Source organism: Canis lupus, chromosome 21 (genome assembly GCF_048164855.1).
Source record: "Canis lupus baileyi chromosome 21, mCanLup2.hap1, whole genome shotgun sequence".
NCBI lineage: Eukaryota > Metazoa > Chordata > Mammalia > Carnivora > Canidae > Canis > Canis lupus.
Window position 1 is genome coordinate 50,013,584 of NC_132858.1, and position 19,588 is coordinate 50,033,171.

The following is a 19,588-nucleotide window of genomic DNA, read 5'->3' on the forward strand; positions in this document are numbered from 1 at the left end:
TCAGGCTCCCGGTGCATGGAGCCTGCTTCTCCCTCTGCCTATGTCTCTGCCTCTCTCCCTCTCTCTGTGTGACTATCATAAATAAATAAAAATTTACAAAAAAAAAAAGAAAATGGCAATAGTAGGTTTTTTCCTGTCAGTGATTATTTCAAATGTAAACTGCTAAACTCCCTAATCAAAAGACTTAGATTGGCTCAATGCATGAAAACAAAACAAAAAACAAAAACAAGGTCCAGCTATATACTATCTATGAGAGACTTCAGATCCAAAGACACATGTGGATTAAAAGTGAAAAGATGGAAAAAGATACTCCATGTAAATGGTACTGAAAAGAGCAAAAGGTCTTACTTATAGCAAACAAAACAGGCTTTAAGTCAAAAAAGTGTCATAGGATATGAAGAAGGATATTACTGATGAAGTGGTCAGTTCACCTAACATTAGAGCTCCCAAATATATGAAGCAAACATTGTTAAAGGTGCATTATAATAGTAGGAGACTTCAGTACTCCACTTTTGAGTAATGGATACAAAAACTGAATAGAAGATAAATATATGAAACTGAGGACTTAAACAGCACTATGGACCAATTGAATGTCTACATCCATAGAACACACATTCCTCTCTTTTTAAAAAGATTTATTTACTTATTGGAGAAAGAGAGCGCACAGATGTGAGGAGGCGGAGGGGCAGAAGGAGCGACTATCAAGCAGATTTCCTGCTGAGTGCAGAGCCCAAAGTGGGAATCCATCTCACAACCCTGAGGTCATGACCTGAGTTGAAATCAAGAGTTGGACACCTAACTGGCTGAGCCACCCAGGCGCTGCTGAACACACATTCTTCTCAAATACACATTCTCCGGGATAGGCCATATATAAGCCACAATAAGTCTTAACAAATTTAAAAAGATTGAAATCATGCTTAATATCTTTTCAGAACACAGTGTGATGAAACTAGAAATCAACAGCAGAAGAGAAACTGGAAAACTCACAAATACATGAAAATTAAAATAGCATACTCTTAATCAGCAAGTGGATGAAGGAAAAAAATCACAAGGGTAATTAACTTGAGAAAATGAAAATAGAACATACCAAAATTTATGGGATGTAGTAAAAGCAGTTCTAAGAAGGACATTTATGGTGTTAAACACACTAAACAACAAGGAAGATTGCAAGTCAATGACCCAATTTTACACCTCAGGGAACTAGAGGACTGAACTAAATCAAAAGCTGGCAGAAGAAAGGAAAATAAAGATTAGACTAGAAATAAATAACAGAAAAACAATAGAAAGAAAATTAAAGAAACTAAAACTAACAATTGGTTTTGAAAGATTATCAAAATTGACAAACTCTTATCTAGATTAGGAAGAAAAGAGAGAAGATTCAAATAAAATCAGAAGTGAAAGGAGACATTATGATGTGCCACAGAAAGAAATGTATTACAAGAGACTACTATGAACAAGTATACTTTCAAGAAATACATTTCAAGAAATAATGTCTAAAATCTTCCTAAATCTGGGGAGAGATATGGTCATTCAGGAACAATGAAGCTCAACTATCCCCAAAATGATTTAAATCAAAGAGATCTTTACCTAGACACATTGCAATCAAGCTCTCAAAAAAATAATTTAAAAAACCGAAGAATTTTAAAAGCAGCAAGAGAAAAAAGACTCACCACATACAAGGGAATCCTGATAAGGCTGTCAGCAGATTTCTTAGCAGAAACTCAGCAGGAAAAAAAAAAAAAAAGAAAAAGAAACTCAGCAGGCTTTCCCAGGTGCTCAGTGAAGAACACAGTCAACCAAGAATATTTCAAAACTGCCAACCACAAATATTAGAAGTGAAGGAGGGATAAAGACTTTCCCAGGCAAATAAAAGCTGGGATAATTTATCATCATTAGACCTGCCTTACAAGAAACACTAAAGGGAGTTCTTCAAGCTGAGATGAAAGGATGCTAATTAGTGGCATGAATATACAAGTATAAAATTTACTGGCAAAAGTAAATATATAGTTAAATTCAAAGTACTTGAATACTCAGATAGTGAACTCTAACACTTTGAATTCTAGCATATAGGTTGAAAGACAAAAATGTTACCTATCAGTGATTACTCTAAATGTAAATGACTTAAATTCTCCACTAAAAGACATAGGGTCGCTCAGTGAATTAAAGCAAAAACAAAAACAAATCCAACTATATGCTGCCTACAGGAACATTCATAGGCCAAAAGTGAAAGGATAGAAAAATAATACTTGCAAATGGAACCCAAAGCTGGAGTAGCTATACTTATATCACACAGAATAGACCAAGAAACTGCAACAAGAGATAAAGAAGGGATCAATAATCATAATATATATGATATATATGATATAAAATCCTATATGATCTTATATCATATATAAAAACATATATGATATAAAAATATGATAGTTTCTCATAATATAATAAAGGGACCAATTCATTAAGAGGTTGTAACAATTGTAAATTTTTATGTACCCAGTATTGGAGCACCTAGATACATTAGACAATTTATAGATTTGAAGACAAAAATATTTTATTTTTTTCCCCAGATTTTATTTATTTACTCAGAGACACAGATGAGGCAGAGACATAGTCAGAGGGAGAAGCAGGCTCTCTGTGGGGAGCCTGATGTGAGACTGAATCCCAGGACTCTGGGATCACACACTGAGCCAAAGGCAGATGCTCAACCACAGAGCCACCCAGGCATCCCAGTCTGAAGGCAAAAATAGATAGCAATGCAATAATAGTAGGGGACTTCATACCTTGCTTTCAACAATGGAGAAATCATCCAGATAGAATATAATATGGAAATAATGGATTTGAACTACACTTCAGACCAATTCAGACATATATAGAACATTACTACATCAACAGAATATACATTCTTCTCAAGAAGAATGGAACGTGGAACATTCTCTAGGATAAATCATATGTTAGGTCACAAACAAGTCTTAACAAATTTAATAAGATTGAAATCATATCAAATATTACCTTTTCTGACCACACAATATGATATAAAAATCAATAATATAAGGAAAGCTGAAAAATTCACAAATATGTAAGCAACATACTCTGGGGGGAAAAAAGCAGGTCAAAGACGAAATCAAAGGGGAAACAAAAATATCTTGAGATAAATGAAAATGGGAATATACCAAAAATTATTGCATCCAGCAAAAACATTTCTAAGAGGGAATTTTATAGTGATAAACACTTCCATTAAGAAAAAAGAAAGATTTCAAATAAACAACCTACCTTTACATTTCAAGGAAATAGAAAAGGAAGAACAAACTTAGCAGAAGAAAATAATCATGATTAGAGCAGAAATAAATGAAAAAGATACTAGAAAGATGATGGAGATCAATGAAATTGAGTTTTTTTTTTAAGATAAACAAAATTGACAATCTTTTAGCTAGAAAAGTTACCAAGAAAAAAAAAGATGACAAATTAATAAAATAATAAATGAGAGAGGAGACAGTATAACTGATACCACAGAAATACAAAGGATCATAAGAGACTACTATGAAAAATTACATGCCAACAAATTAGATAACTTAGGAGAAATGGATAGACTCATAGAAACACATAACTTATCAAGATTTAATCATGAAGTAATAGAAAAACTGAACAGGCCAATAATGAGGAAGGAGATTGGATATATAATCAAAAAAATCCCAACATGCAACAGCATGATGAACCTAGAACACTTTATGCTAAGTGAAACAACTTAGAGAAAAAAATACTGTATGGTTTCACTTATATTTAGGATCTTTTTAAATGGGGAAAAAAGCAAATTTCCTAAAAACGGGGATTAGAATGGTAGTTGCGTGGTAGTCCCCTAGGGGGAGAGAGAAATAGAGGAATGTAGCTCAAAGGGTACACATTTTCAGTTATAAAAAGATTAAATTCTGAGAATGTACAATGTACAACATGTTAACTATAGTTAATATGCTTGAAAGTTGCTGAAAGTAGACCTTAAACATTCTCACCACCCATATGGAAAGTTGACTATGCAAGGTGATGGATGTGTTAAGTAACTTTTTCTTGGTAATCATTCCACAATATGCATGCTTATCAAATCAACAGGTTGTACACTTTAAACATATATAATTCTATGTGACAGTTACTCCTCCATTTATGAAAATGAAAAAAAATGAGGAAATGAATATTGGTACATACTAAAATCTAATCCTCAGACTCCATTCCAATTTTCCCAGTTTTCCTAATAACACTTTTTTATAGCAAAATGATTTAGTGTAGAACTACATACTGTTTTGGGTTGACACATCACATTGTCTCTGCTCTGGACATTTCCTCAGTCTCCTTGGTATTTAGGAGGATTACAGGCCAGTTAATTTTGTAGGATGTTCTAAATTTGGGTTTGTCTGATGTGTCTTCAGGATTAGATTCAGGGTATACATCTTTCATAGGAATATCACAGAACTAATGCTGTGTTCTTCTAAGTGAAAGAAGTGGCATTTGATTCAAATAGTCCATTAATAATTATATCATTGGATTAAAGTGGTGTCTGCCAAGTTTCTACATGGAAAGTTACTTTTTACCCCTTTATATTAATGATTATTTTGTGAGTAGATAGTTTTAAACTTGATAAATATCCATTATTTATCACACTGATTATTCATTTACGGATTTATATCAATAAGGATTCATAGCTTCCTTTTAAATTCAGTGTAATGTAATCCACTTTCATTATTTATTTTGATATTAAAATTGTTTCCTGGGGATCCCTGGGTGGCGCAGCGGTTTGGCACCTGCCTTTAACCCAGGGTGCGATCCTGGAGACCCGGGATCGAGTCCCACGTCGGGCTCCCGGTGCATGGAGCCTGCTTCTCCCTCTGCCTGTGTCTCTGCCTCTCTCTCTCTCTCTGTGTGACTATCATAAATAAATAAATAAATAAATAAATAAATAAATAAATAAATAAATAAATAAATAAATTTAAGATTGTTTCCTATTTTGTTAGTGGGGACCTTTTCATGCTAGCTCTTGTATCATTTTATCATATTTCCATTATTCTTTGAGCAGTTTCTTGCTTTCTGGTATAAACTGGTTTGTGTTCATTGTGTGCTCTCTCTGCCTCAGCTGTGCACTTAGCCATTTCTCCAAGAAGCCCTAGTTCATTTAGTAGTGAAATGTTTTCTTTTTTTTAATTTTTAAATTGAAATGTAATTGACTTTATGTTAGTTTCAGGTATGCAATGAAATGACCCCATTTTTATATATATAGTAAAACGATCATCACAGTAAGTTAACATCTATCACCACACAGTTAAATTTTTTTTCTTGTTATGAGAACTTTTAAGATCTGCTCTTTTAGCTACTTGCCCATATGTAGTACAGTACTAACTATTGTTACTCTGCTGTACATTATATTTCTATGACATTATCATTCCAGTTATAATTGGAAGTTTGGACCTTTTGACTACCTTCACCTATTTTTCCCACCCCCTTCCCCTACCTCTTATAGCCACTGATCTGTTTTCTATATCTGTGAGTGTGCTGCTTTTTGGTTTTGTTTTTTAGATTCCACATATAAGTGAGATAATTTCCCTGACTTATTTCACTTAGCATAATGCCCTCAAGGTCCACCCATTTTGTTGCAAATGGCAAGATTACCTTCTTTTTTATGACTGAATAATATCCGTTGTATATTTACGTCAAATTTTCTTTATCTATTCATCCATCAGTCTGACTTAGGTTGTTTCTGTGTCTTAGTAAATAGTACATGAGGATGCATATATCTTTTTGAATTAGTATTTTTATTTCCTTTGGATAAATGCCCAGAAGTGGAATTGATGGATCATATGGTAGTTCTATTTTTAATTTTTGGAGGAACCTCCATACTGCTTTCTATGGTAGCTGCACCAGTTTACATCCCCAGCATTAGTGCACAAAATTCTATTTTGATATCAAGATTTGTACTCTAGGTGTGATCAATAGAGATCTAGGAGAATGTGATTATGAATTTGTGTGTGTATGTGTGTATGCTGTGGTACCATGTGTGTTTATCATGAGCTTTGGATGAATGATAGAAAAAATAAGCAAAGATTCAGTTAAAAGATAAAATCTTTTAAGTTTTTTTCATTTGTTTTTATTGAAGTTCCATTTGCCAACATATAGTATAACACCCAGTGCTCATCCTCAGTGCCCATCACCCAGTTACCCCAACCTCCCACCGACCTCCCCTTCCGCAACCCTTTGTTCGTTTCCCAGAGTTAGGAGTCTCTCATGGTTTGTCTCCTTCTCTGATTTATTCATTTATTTATTTAGACAGTATGAGCAGGAGAGAGGCAGAGGGCAAGGGGAGAGAGAATCTCAAGCAGGTTCTGCACTGAGCATGGAGCCTGATGCAGGACTTGATCCCACAACATAGATCATGACCTGAACCAAAATCAAGTGTTAGACATTCAACTGACTGAGCCACCCAGGCACTCCAAAAAATTTTTTTAAAAGATTCTTTAATGAAAATACAGAAATGGAAATCTAGAAATAGTTCTAGAGAAAATATAACATGCACCAAAATATGGTCCAACTTGCCAGATGCCCAACTCCCCTCATAGGCATATAAATATGGATAAAATCACCATAGGAGAGAAGCTTCTACTTATTGTAAGAAGCTTTCTTTGCCATATTCATTGGCTAGGGAGTGGATAGAAGGAATCTCACTCTCCCACACAACTAACTCTCTAGAGACTCAGGACACATGCCTGCCTACTCAAGATGCAAGAACAAGCCCATCACATTCTGCAGTTTTCTGTGAAGCTGAGATAAGCAATGGCTGATGTCCCAGGAGCATCTCCCAGTGGCCCAGATTTCCCTCTGTGTTTCTGTCAAAGTATAGATCTTAACCACACTTTATACTTAATCACAGTATAGTTCTTAAATAGATATTTTTTCAGAGAGGATATCAAGGTGGCCAACAGGCACGTGAAAAGATGCTTGATATCAGTAATCATCAGGGAAACGCAAATCAAAACTACAATGAAATATCTCACCTCATTCGAATGGGTTATCATCTAGAAGAAGAGAGACTGAGTGCTGAAGAGTGCTGGCAAAAGGTGAAAAGGATAGTCATATACATTGTCAGTGGCAGACAATATGAAGATTCCTCAAAAAATTAAAAATAGGTCTACCAAACAATCCAGCAATTCCACTTCTGGATGTTTATACGACGAAAATGAAAATGGGATTTTGACAAGATATATGCAGCATTGTTCACAATAGCCAAGATACAGAAACAACCCAAATGCCTATCAACAGATGAGTATTTTAGAAAGGTGTGGTGCATATACGAAGTGGAATATTATTCAGCTATGGGAAAGGAGGATGTCTTGCCATTTTGCCACAGCACGGATAGACCTTGAGCACAATATGCTAAGTAAGATAAGTCAGAAAGACAAGTACCATATACCATTAGTATGTGGAATCTAGATAGTCAAGCCTGTAAAAAGACCCAATGAAATGGTGGTTTCCAAGGGATAGGGGTACGTTGGGGGGGGTAAGATTTATAACATTTAAGGGTACAAACTTGTAAAGAGTAAATAAACGATAGAGATATAAAAAAATAAAAATAGAATGGAAATACTAAGCAAAATATACTCGAAGAGCTTTAATTGTGTTTTAAGTTTTTAAGTTTTTTTGTTTTTGTTTTGTGGACCTAGAGAGGTTAGTAATATGGGAGGAATATATATGAAATAGGCGTGTGAGACTAGTTGAAAATAAAGAGCTATCGAAGAGCGGGAAATACTTCTGGTATTTTATGAAACTTCTAGCCTAGATAAGAAAAAGCCACCAGAGCATAAAGTTTTAATGGCTTTTTTTAATAATCGAAAATTTTAGTTATGAATATATTTTTTATCCTCCCTCCAATGTGGGTAATTTGAAAAAGTCACTTGGTTCTTCCAGTTCTTTGAAATAGAATCTATTTCTAGTCTTCTCCATGTTTCTTAGATTTTTATGCTACACTGTCTCCTTCTGGCTAGAAGTTAACACTTGACTCAGACACTCCCCTGATTTCATCTTGCCTTTGGGGCAGGTAGATACCATCTTGCTTTCTTAGATTTTGATTTCTGTGGTAAGCTGATAATTGGCACCACCTTCAGCTGGGGTATGTAATGGCGCAGTGGTACTGAGGTGGTTTTGCGGTCTCTGTGTCCTGTGCTGGAGGAAGATAGACCTAGACTGTGGGATGCACATCTGTACACAACTGATAATGACTGCCTTTTTTGCCTCCCATTTTCGTCATGACAGGGAAGGTCTTGCATGAGGAGCATGTTGAACTCTTGATGGAAGAGTTTGCATTCCTGAAAAAAGAAGTGGTGGGGAAAGATCTGCTGAAAGGATCTCTTCTCTTCACAGGTCAGTTTGAGGTGGGATCACAGGTCATGTGTAACTCACGAGGCTGGAGGGCTAACTGGGTTCTTTCCTAGTTCTTCAGGATGTTAGTTTGGATTTATTTTTGCTAAAGACTCTCTAACTGAAAGCCAATTTAATGTAATCTTCCCATGCTTCCAAAAACAATAAAAATACCTATTTTTATTCTTTCTTCAATTGAGATTTAAGTGCTTGATGGGGCTTACATAAAAAGTATGTTTGAAATCTAAAGTTTACTAATGCTTCTGTCCCAACCTATTATGTGTAGAATTTTCCTCATTAAATCTTTTTTTTTTTTAACTTTTTTTTTTTAATTTTTATTTATTTATGATAGTCACACAGAGATAGAGAGAGAGAGAGGCAGAGACACAGGCAGAGGGAGAAGCAGGCTCCATGCACCGGGAGCCCGACATGGGATTCGATCCCGGGTCTCCAGGATCGCGCCCTGGGCCAAAGGCAGGCGCCAAACCACTGCGCCACCCAGGGATCCCTTCCTCATTAAATCTTAATAAATTGGAGATTGTTTTTCCATAGGAGGCAAATGGGCAGAGACAGGTTCTTGGGAAGGAGAACATTTTTATTCTTTGCAGAGCAAATAGAATATGCATAGCCCCCTTCTTCCTCCAGTAAGTTACAAGGACATTGGTTGCAACCAGAATATTTGATCTACTGCTTATTTGATTATTTACTTTATGTTGGTCATTATTTGAGTAGCTCCATTAGCAATAGGAAATGAGCATCCTAGAGTCTCCTGCTCTTGGGTTTACCTTTGGATGGACTCATCTGGCTACACCCCAGGGTATCTGGGCTACCTTTCCTGAGGGCTCTCCTTACAGAAGCAAAACCCTGACATTGCATTGTTAAGTGGTAAAACCATTCATCTCCTCATGAGTTTCCAGAAAATAACACTGGGACCTCATTTTGAAATCCACTTTCATCTTTTAAAATAACGATAGAGTTTTAACAAATAACCATAATCTGTGCAAAGAACTGTGCTAAATTTATGACATGCATTAGTTCATGTTAATCCGTATGATAATCCTATAAAGTAGGTATTTATGCCCCCATTATACAGGAAAGAAAGGAAGATCAGAGATGTGGGTAGCTTCACAAAGCTGACAAAAATAGCTATATGGAAAAAAAAAAGCTATGTGGCAGAGTCAGATCCGAGCTCAAGCCTCTGACTTCACGCTCAAACATTTGATTGCTGCTCTGTCCTCTCTAAAGCACAAGAGCAGACAGTAACCAGCTGAGGAGGACAAACCTTTCTTTTATAAGTTTGATGCTTAGGTCCTAGTGATTTCAAACCATGTTGTTTATGAAACAAGTTTTTTGGCTTTTATTTATAATTCGTTTTCTTTTTCAAAGTATAGCCATAATTACAAATTTCTTTCAAGTCAATATCAAATTTATGAAAAATCATTGGTTTATAAAGAATTGTAACAGGTATGTAGTCTTTTAAATTTAGGTTATCAGGCAGCCGGGGTGGCTCGGCGGTTTAGCGTTGCCTTCAGTCCAGGGCGTGATCCCAGAAACTCCGGATCGAGTCCCACGTCAGGCTCCCTGCATGGAGCCTGCTTCTCCCTCTGCCTATGTCTCTGCCTCTCTCTCTCTCCCTGTGTCTCTCATGAATAAATAAAATCTTTTTTAAAAATTAGGTTATCTTTATAATTTGGGGTGGAGACAGTTGGGAGCAAGATCTTGGCCACACCTATTTCTCACACAAATATTCTTTTGAGTGTGCTTTTGCATAGGAGATTATGAAGACTAAGAAAACACTTAATGCTGTATCAATCTTCTTAATATTGACATAGTTTGTAGATATTGCTGTTTTCTTCCTAGTTATCATAGCTGTGGCATTTACAGACAGTTATATAGTATTTATAGGAATATAGACTTGGGGGACTGAAATACCTTGATTCTTCTTCTTTTACAAGACTTCTTTAAATGACTCACTGAACAAGGTATAGATGTATGTATATGTAAGTGTATATATGTATACTGTATGTAAACTATACATCCATACCCATATCTAATATTAAAAGCCTGAAATATTTTTTTATTATCCTGTGGGCTAGATGGCTTACTGTTTCTAATAAAATGTCTTATTTTCCTAACAAAATTGAATTAAATAAACAAGAAAATGGAGAGATGCTTTTATGAAAGTTTTCATTCAGGCACCAAATATGAGTAGTCATCTTGCACAGCATGCTGTGAAGCAGGGTCACTTGGTCCCAATCACTTAGCCAAGGCCCCCTGCCCACAAGCTTCTTCTGCTCTCCAGCTGTCGGTTACTTCCCAGTTCCCATGGTGTTTGTGATTCCCCACAGCTGGCCCATTGGAAGAAGAGCGGTTTGGCTTCCCTGCGTTTAGTGGCATTTCTCGCCTGACCTGGCTGGTCTCCCTCTTTGGGGAGCTTTCTCTTGTATCCGCCACATTGGAAGAACAAAAGGAAGATCAATATATGAAAATGACTGTGTGCTTGGAGACAGAGAATAAACGGTAGGTGGTGAGGAGCCGTGCAGAGAAGGAAACTTGAGGGCATTGTCGTGTGTTCACAAAGGTGAATTTAGACAGAGCCCAGAGGGCCTAGACCCCACCCCCAACTCCAGAAGGGCTGTCTGTTTTTATAGACAAAATACATGCTGGGATCTCACTTATACTGCCTCATTTCAGCCTCACAGGAGCCTTGAAAGGTAAATAAAACAAATTTGAGCCCCTCTGCCAGGAAGTGAATAGAGGCTTATAGAATTTGGGCAGGTTGCCTCTGCCACACAAGTAAGCAGTACGAGAAGTAGTAGCAAAAATCCAGTTACCTCTGTGACCTGAATTTTTTCTTATTATGAAAGTTTCAGACATATGGTAAAGTTGGAGGTCCAATACCCAAAACTACTACCTAGATCTTGCCATTGACATTTTACCTGCTGGCTTATTATCACACATCCAAATATTTATCCCTCAGTGTGACCAAAACTTTAAGTTCTATTTCTCAGGTTTATCGTATATCCTGTCATACTGTTCCCCAAATTTTGATTCTTTATTTTGCATACCCAGTTTTTTAAAACAAAAGCATATTCATAGTTTTCCTTGAAAAGCATTTAGGCCCTGCAAAATATCTAAAACAGCAAGTGTTTTATAGTGTTTGTAGATGTGTTTCCAGGAAAGTGAGTCTCTTGGTAACAAAAGCAGCAGGTGGGTATTTACAAAAAGAGAAAAGTATTTGAATTCCTAAATGTAGCCTGATCTATGTCCATTTGAGGAGTTCCCTCTTTGCTAGGGAAAGGCAGAGGTCATAGATGTAGATAAAGCATGCGGAGCTTGGAAGTGCTGTGTTTGGAGTAATCGTACTGGTCGACCCTGGCTCTGACTCCGACATTGTGTTAGAATTGCAGCTATGGTCTGTCCATCCCCGCAGACAGGTGCGGTCTCCTGTAGCCAGAGCTAAAGGTAGCTCAGTGTGCTACAGGAGCACAGGAAAGGGGAACCTGGAGAGGTAAGGTCATGCTTCTCAGAGGAAAAGATGCTTTGCTCAATCTTGAAATTTGAGTAGGAGTTAGACAGGAAACAAGATGTGAGCGAAGTAGAGACGGACTCTTGCAAAGGGGGGCAAGCATCAGGTGAGGGGTTGGGACAGATGGCAAATCCATATTATAATTAATTCTTAATTTCAAACAATGCTTTCTACTTCACAGACTGTACTTTTAATCTCACACAACCACAACTGCATAGGTAAAGCTGTATACTTCTTATTCATATTCACAATGAGGAAATTAAAGTGGAGGAAACATCCTGAAGTTTTGCATTTCCTTAAATTTAAAGTTTGACTCCCTGTTATATGGAAGGACATGAGAAATTTTCTTGGGTGGCAGAATGTTTGGAGTATCTCAAACTTCTTTGTATCCAGTGTTAAAGCAGTGAATAAACGGCATTAATGTTCATTTTTGTCATTGAATTGTGGAATGTTTTAAAGCCTGTACAATGTACTTTAAAAAATATATTTTATTTAAATTAAATTTGCCGACATATAGTAGAACACCCAGTGCTCATCCCATCAAGTGCCCGTCACCCAGTTACCCCATAACCCACCCACCTCCCCTCTGCAACCCTTTGCTTGTTTCCTAGAGTCAGGACTCTTTCATGGTTTGTCTTCCTAATTTTTCCTCACTCAATTTCCCTCCTTTACCTTATAGTCCTTTTTTGCTATTTCTTATATTCCACGTATGAGTGAAACCATCTGATAATTGTCTTTCTCTGATTGACTTATTTCACTCAACAGAATACTCTCATCATGTGCTTTTAAAACTAGCTGTGGGCTGAGCACTTGTGTGGCTCAGTCCATTAAGTATCCACCTTCGGCTCAGATCATGATCCTGGGGTCCTGGGATCAAGCCCTGAGTCTGGCTCCCTGCTCAGTGGGGAGTCTGTTTCTCCCTCTCCCACCGGCCCTCTCTCTGCTCACGCTCTCGCTTGCTCTCTCTGTCTCAAATAAATAGAAATATTAAAAAAAAAAAAAAAAACTAGCTGTGGGCTGAAACTAGTATAGTCTCTTATCTCTCAATTCAAACAAAAAAAGTAGCCATGGAATTTAATATTTTAGGAGTAAGATGTACTTTTTGATGAGAGCTTGTAAAAAATCATTTATTTTTAAAAATCTGAGTCAATGCAAAATTTCTAGATGATTGGACACCTTAATATTACTAGTTTACTGATTTAACTATCGTCTCTTAGATTCTTTGTCTGACCTGAATATGAATTTTTGATTTATGGGCTATCATTGATTCATATATAGGTCATTTTAATGACTTCTAGAATAGAAAACTTGCTGAACTGTGGCTCTTCAGAGCAAATGCATCCCTGCTCAGTTTACATGGCCCTTGGTGTAGTGTGCCCTGTGACAAAGAAAAGCCATCTTATCCTGCAAATGCATTCTTGGCTCCCAACAGTGCCTGGGAGGAATGCTTGGGACCTGTGGGCTTCTTTTCTCTCTCCCCCAAAGCTTGTCCCAGTCTGCAGACCAGATTTCTTACAGCTACAAGAAGAGGTCTTTCTTGTTATTATTACACATTAGGAGCCTCTGTCAGTTGTTTCCAACACAATTTGTTAAGTTATAGCTGCCTTCAAACGACACCGTAGAATACAGCAGAATAGCTGTGGACAGGGAGGAGAGTAGGCATGATCTTGAAGGGTCATCATAAAAGGATTTGCAAGACCAAGATCCTTACCTGAATCCCCATTGTGCCAATGCTAGTGTTAGTGAATGCTTATTGAATGCTTCTATGTGCGAGGACATAGCCCTTTAACAAGGATTTTCTCATATAATCTTTATACCAACTCTTTGAAGTGGCCATTATTACTATCACCTAGGAAACTGAGGCTCGAAGCAGTTTAGAAACTTGCTAAGGGCCCAGAACTAAGTGATTGTGTGAGACTCACACTTAGCCTGTCTCCTGACTCCAGAAGGTCATGTCTTCTCCCCAAAGTGCATGGGAAGGGCACAAGAAAGGACTATCCTAGAAAACACACCACGCCCTGTCTTTCCCTACAGCAGTCCTCACCCACCAGTGAGGCAGGTATCGCTGTCTTAGATCCCAAGGTCATCCAGGAAACCCCAGTGCAACTGATTCTCACCCATGTTCTTTCCATCATACCAGTTTTCACACTTTGTAAAAATAAACAGAATACTTTTTTAAATACAAATATTATGTGGATAGTCAGTATATAGAAGAGTTGTAAGTTTGAGCTCTCTTGTTGAAGCCAGCTGGTAGGAGTGGGGTTGAAGGCATGCTTGGTGTTGACTGCTCTCCCTTCAGGGCCTGGAGAGAGCACTGTTAGAAATCACCACCTCCACCAGGCTTGCAGGCAAATGCTAGTACTAGGGATGTAGATGTAGTTGAACACCTCCCTGTAGAAGGTGAGAAGCAAGGAGCATTTTTTATAGGCAGTCCATGCTCAAGGAGACAAATGCAAATATTTGCAGATGAAGGTTTCATGAAGAGGAAGAGTGGAGGTAGCTGTGAGTTCAAAGCTTGTGTTTTGGGTTGGGAATGTCTGGAGCTAAGTGTTGTCCAAGCCCAAAACTTTAGTGGACCACGTCCCATCCTAACCCTACTCCATTCAGTTGGCAGTCAAGTGCCAGCAGTCAATATCCTCACTTAAATACATGATTAGGAGATTAGGAAACCAGAACTTTTCAAGTTTTTAGCTGATAGGCCCTACAAAATAAGGGACTTATTCTGTCAACATCTTCCTGGTGTCTCCCTGCATGTTTGGGTATTGGCATGGCTTTCCCTTTATGTACTTCAGATCTTCTCTTAAACATTCACCTTTGCGTTCTAGTGTGGGTCTTGGTAAGCTAGGTTAGTCAAAGAGGTTCATAGACTTTTTGAGAATGTATTGAAAGCACTCTAAAAACTCATTCCATTAAAATGCACATACACATGGAAAAAACAGTTTTGCATGGATTGCCTGTAGCCCTTATCTGGATCCCTTAGATCTGTGATACTCAGGGTAAAAACAAATGAGAGAAGGTAGGGGGAAGGAGGGAGAGACAAGGGGGAGGGGGCTCGGATGGGGCAAATAGGTGATGGGGATTAAGGAGGGCACGTGTTGTGGTGAGAATGGGTGATGTAGGGAATTGTTGAATCACTATATTGCACACCTGAAACTAATTTAACACTATGTAAACTAACTGGAGTTTAAAACTTTTTAAAGAGTTATGGATAAGGCAGTCACAAAAGGAAAAAAACAAGCAACTGATGGTCACACAAAAATCATTGAATGAATTCTATTGTTTAATGGCAAAATTAAATGAAGGACTGTTTGGCAGTAAAGTTGGGAACAATCACCCAAGGCCTCTGGGTGGCTGGTGGAGGTCAAGATGCCACCTGAGACACTACATTGAGCAGCAGCTTCAGGGAAGATGGGTACAAAATGAAGACCTGTTACTAGGTTCTCAGGTACCAGCAAACATCCACTTGCTCTCCCTTGTAATTTCTAACATTTGCGATTCTTTTGTCTTTGCAGTCCACTCACATGGATTGAAGAGAAAGGGCCTGGTCTAAAACGAAACCGACATTTAAGCTTCCATTTTAAATCTGGTTCCCTGGAGAACATGCCAAATGTAGGAGTCAATAAGAATATTTTCTTGAAAGATCAAAATATATTTGTCCAGAAACTTTTGGGTCAGTTTTCTGAAAAGGAGCTGGCTGCCGAAAAGAAGCGCATCCTGCACTGCCTATGGCTTGCAGAAGAAATCCAGAAATACTGCTACTCAAAGAAGTGAAGGATGCCTGCAGCACTTCTAAGATGGGACCATAGTTTCCTTTTTATGAAGAGTTGACCTTTATTCTTACAATTAAACATATCTTGGGTAAACAGACTTTGTTTACTGTCCCGAACTGTGTTGGGAGTGATATTTGGGATTTGGGGGCATATGGCATAGGCACGAGGAAAGAACTGACCTTGGGTGAATTGAGCTAAATGCTTCATATTCCTGATTTCCTTCACTCTTCCCAATAGCCCTATCAGATGGGGTTAGTTTATTTTACCAGGTTTGTTTTCATTAGTACGTTAGAAAACCTTGTTTGAAGTCACCTAGATATTAAAAACCAAACCAGCCTTTAAACTCTGCTCATGTACTGAGCCACTGCAAAATAGTACATAGAAGCCTATTTTTTTTTTAAGATTTTATTTATTCATGAGAGAGAGAGAGAGGCAGAGACATAGGCAGAGGGAGAAACAGGATCCATGCAGGGAGCCCGATGTGGGACTCGATCCCGGGACTCCAGGATCATGCCCTGAGCTGAAGGCAGATGCTTAACCACTACGCCACCCAGAGGTCCCCCCTCCCCGCTTTAAGGAATTTATTTCCCTCAACAAACTTTCATTGGGTGACTATGGTAGGTGCCAGGGATTCTAAAAATGAGTAAGACATAGCCACTGCCCTCAATAACTCACAGTGTTGAAAGGGAACCAGTCACACAAACCAGTCATTGTAATGGAATAGTGCCAGTAAAAGAGAGATGCCCCTGGTTATCTGGAGGAAGGTTCAGGGAAAATCCACAAACCAGATCTTGAGAACTAGGTTAGCTGTGTAAAGATCAGAGGAGGACTTTCCTGGCAGAGGACTGACATGAGCAAAGAGAAGGAAGCAAGAAACAGCCTGGAACAGTGTGGCTGGAGCATTGTCTTTGGAGGAGGGAGTCCCAGAGACGTGAATCTGATTGTGGGATCCCGATAAGCTAGATGAAGGAGCTGGGGTCTTATATGTTAGGCAGTACAGAGGCACTGAAGGGTGTTATTTAACAGGGGAGTGATGTGGTCAGGTTTCCAATTTAGGTACTCGGAGGGCTGCCAGGAGGAAATGAGACCGGAGACCAAGAAGGAGGCATCCAATTGAGACCCAACAAACGTGTTCATACTTGCAGCTCTTGGTTTATCTAGACTTCATTGCTCCTGTTGAGAGACTGCTGACCCTGAGGCAGATTCCCAGGAATCTGCTCTTTCATTCCATTGGTGGTCCTATAGCCTTTTTTTCAAAGCTTGTGTTAGATTTCTTGCCTTTGTGTCTCCCTCTTGCTTTTTGCCAACCACCACCCCATTGTTAGGTTTAACCAGTTCAGGAGCTAGGAAGTCATTGATCTGTTTTCTACCTCGGTTTCCATTGTTCTGTCACCATATACCTCAAGGTAAAACAGGCAGATATATTTATTTAAATCTAAAACCCAAAAATCCTTAAGGTTATTCCTTTATTTGCTATGTAAAACAAACTAATAAATCTCAGTCAGTTGGTTCTCTTGTTTTGTTATTCACATCAAATATCCCTGGAGGCCAAGACATATATCTATTTTTGTATGCTGTATAGGATCTAGCATGAGGCAAATATCAAATATGATTAAAATGTAGTGCAATAGCCTCTCCCATTTGGGGCTAGTAACTCTATTTCAAAAACATTAGCCATATTTGATATTAAGAGGTGGGCATGAATATCAAAACCAGAGTTGTACAGTAAAGTAGTATAAGCCAATTTTATTCAAGACATTTACAATAGAGGAAAACAGACTTCAGTATAGAACCAGGCTCAATTCCAAATACAGCATGGCCAAGTGGGGGGCTTATAGCCAACGGGCAGGGTGGGGATCAGTGGATGCAAAATGACTAAGAGGAAACATCAAGGGTGGGGGCATTCTGTCTAAACCAACTTGACAAGGTTCTTCCTGAAGGTAGGCCAAGCACGAGATACTAGGGCTGGGAGATGAGGGATTTGATCAGATAGGGTAGGAATGCTTACAGAACTTAGTAGGATTTTTGCTAAATTGGGCAATGCGAAGACAGATTTGGAAATGCAAAGATCAAGGTCTAGTTGAGAAAAGGGTTCAGAGCAAGCTGACTAAAGTTTGATCAAAATCTATTATGGGATGTATGATTACTAACTGATGACTACTCATCTCAAGCTTGTTTCATGTGTAGTCAAGAGACTAAAAATGAAAACATCCATTAGTTTTACTAATTGGCAAGAACTGCAGAAGGAGAAGGAAGGGGAGATGAGAAAACAGAACCTGGGGAAATGGAGCAGCAGTCCTTTATTTAAAAAATTATTTATTTAAATTCAATTTAATACATGTGTAAAAAAAATAAATTTTTTAAAAAGGTAAAAAAAAAAGTAAAAATAATTTTTTTAAAAATACATGTGTATTACTTCCATGGGTAGAATTTAGTGATTCATCAGTCACATATAACACTCATTTACATCAAGTGCTCATTACATAAAGTGCCTTCCTGAATGCCCATCGTAGTCACCCCATCCCCACCCAACCTGTTTGTTCCCTATATTTAAGTGTCTTATGATTTGTCTATTTTTACCTTATTTTATTTTTTCTTCCCTTCCCCTGTATTCACCTGTTTTGTTTCTTACATTCCACATATGAGGGAAATCATAAGGGCTTTCTCTATTTCACTGAGCATAATACCCTCTAGTTCCATCCGTATGGTGGAGCAGCAGTCCTTACTCTGTTTACAACTGCCCTCCACGTCCTCTGGGGCTACTGAAGCCATTCTGGCTCTACCCTAATAATACCCTACATTAGTACTCCTTCCTCTGAAGGCCACCCAATGGTACTTCTCTTCCAGGGTTTCACTGAAGCAACGAAGCCACAAGTATCCGTTGCCATTTGTATAAAGTACCCAAAAGATGGTGAGCTTTGCTCTTCTCCCCTGCCTTAAGGCTATCTTGACTTCCCTGGAAGGCTTAGTGGGAGAAGGGGGGATTTGAGGTCTGAGATTTCAGAAATTTGGCTTTCTGTCCAACTAGAAAAAAGCCTTTTATCCTACTGTACTTGTAAGTGCTGTGGGTCTTGTACTGTACTTGTACTTTATCCCACTATGCTTTTAAGTGTTAGGGGATTCTCCAGGAGGAAAGTAGTGCCCTTGATCCCTCTTCTCCTCACCCACTTCTGTGGTAGGAGCAACCTGCCTTAGTGGTAAAGCTTCAAGAAAGAGACTAAGCAGCAAAGCCCAGTCATCCTCCAGATGCATCTGAGTTCTGTTTGTCCGTGTGGTAGGTAGCAGGGGAAGGCTCTTCCTCTGCAGTGGGATGATCTGAAGCTTAGAAAGTTAAGTTATTCAAAGGGGAGAGTAGCAAACCTATTTGGCTATAGAACCTAGCTACATTCCCCAATCAGCTTGATCATAACAAAACATTCTTTTTTTAAAAAACTCCATCTTTCTCCTGCATTTATAGCTGAATTGGTCCCCAGATTTGGAAAGGAGAAAAAGAAATATTCTTTGCTGGTCTCTTAAAGCCTAACAATAAATTCTCTCATGGTCCACTGCTGGAAGGAATCAAGGGGAAAAAAAATTTGACACTGGAGTTCCTCAAGAGGAGACTTCTTTTTGGGAAAGTCCCTGCGAAGCCAGTGCATTAGTATTGTTGATGTTGGAGATGGAGGGGGATGGGAGGGGGGACTGTAATAGAAGCAGAAGCCTTGCAGACCTAGGTTGATGGGTTGAAAGGAAAAAGATAGACATGCCTCTCTCCAAAAGTAATTAACAGGGATTTAGTGCAAAAGATGGGGGATAAGAGGCTCAAGACAACTAAGTCTTTGATACTCAAAATGTGGTATGCTGACCAGCAGCCTTGGCTTTGGCTTAGCCTGGAAACTTGTTAGAAATGCAAATTCTCAGGCCT

The 19,588-nt window shown here is 38.4% G+C and overlaps 1 protein-coding gene and 1 long non-coding RNA gene across 10 annotated transcripts in view; one reads left to right on the forward strand and one right to left on the reverse strand.

Moving 5' to 3' along the window:
• The window catches only part of BLVRA (biliverdin reductase A), a 77,810-nt gene extending 62,029 nt beyond the window's left edge, over window positions 1-15,781 (forward strand). For all 8 annotated transcript variants that reach the window (XM_072791669.1, XM_072791673.1, XM_072791672.1 and 5 more), the window contains 3 exons: window positions 8,281-8,388; window positions 10,734-10,905; window positions 15,427-15,781. In XM_072791669.1, the coding sequence (XP_072647770.1) occupies window positions 8,281-8,388; window positions 10,734-10,905; window positions 15,427-15,685 (539 nt within the window). In that variant the 3' untranslated portion in view covers window positions 15,686-15,781. The remainder of the gene's footprint in view (window positions 1-8,280; window positions 8,389-10,733; window positions 10,906-15,426) is intronic.
• Window positions 1-19,588, reverse strand: part of LOC140613178 (uncharacterized) — a 43,130-nt gene that overhangs the window by 9,137 nt on the left and 14,405 nt on the right. The window lies entirely within an intron of this gene.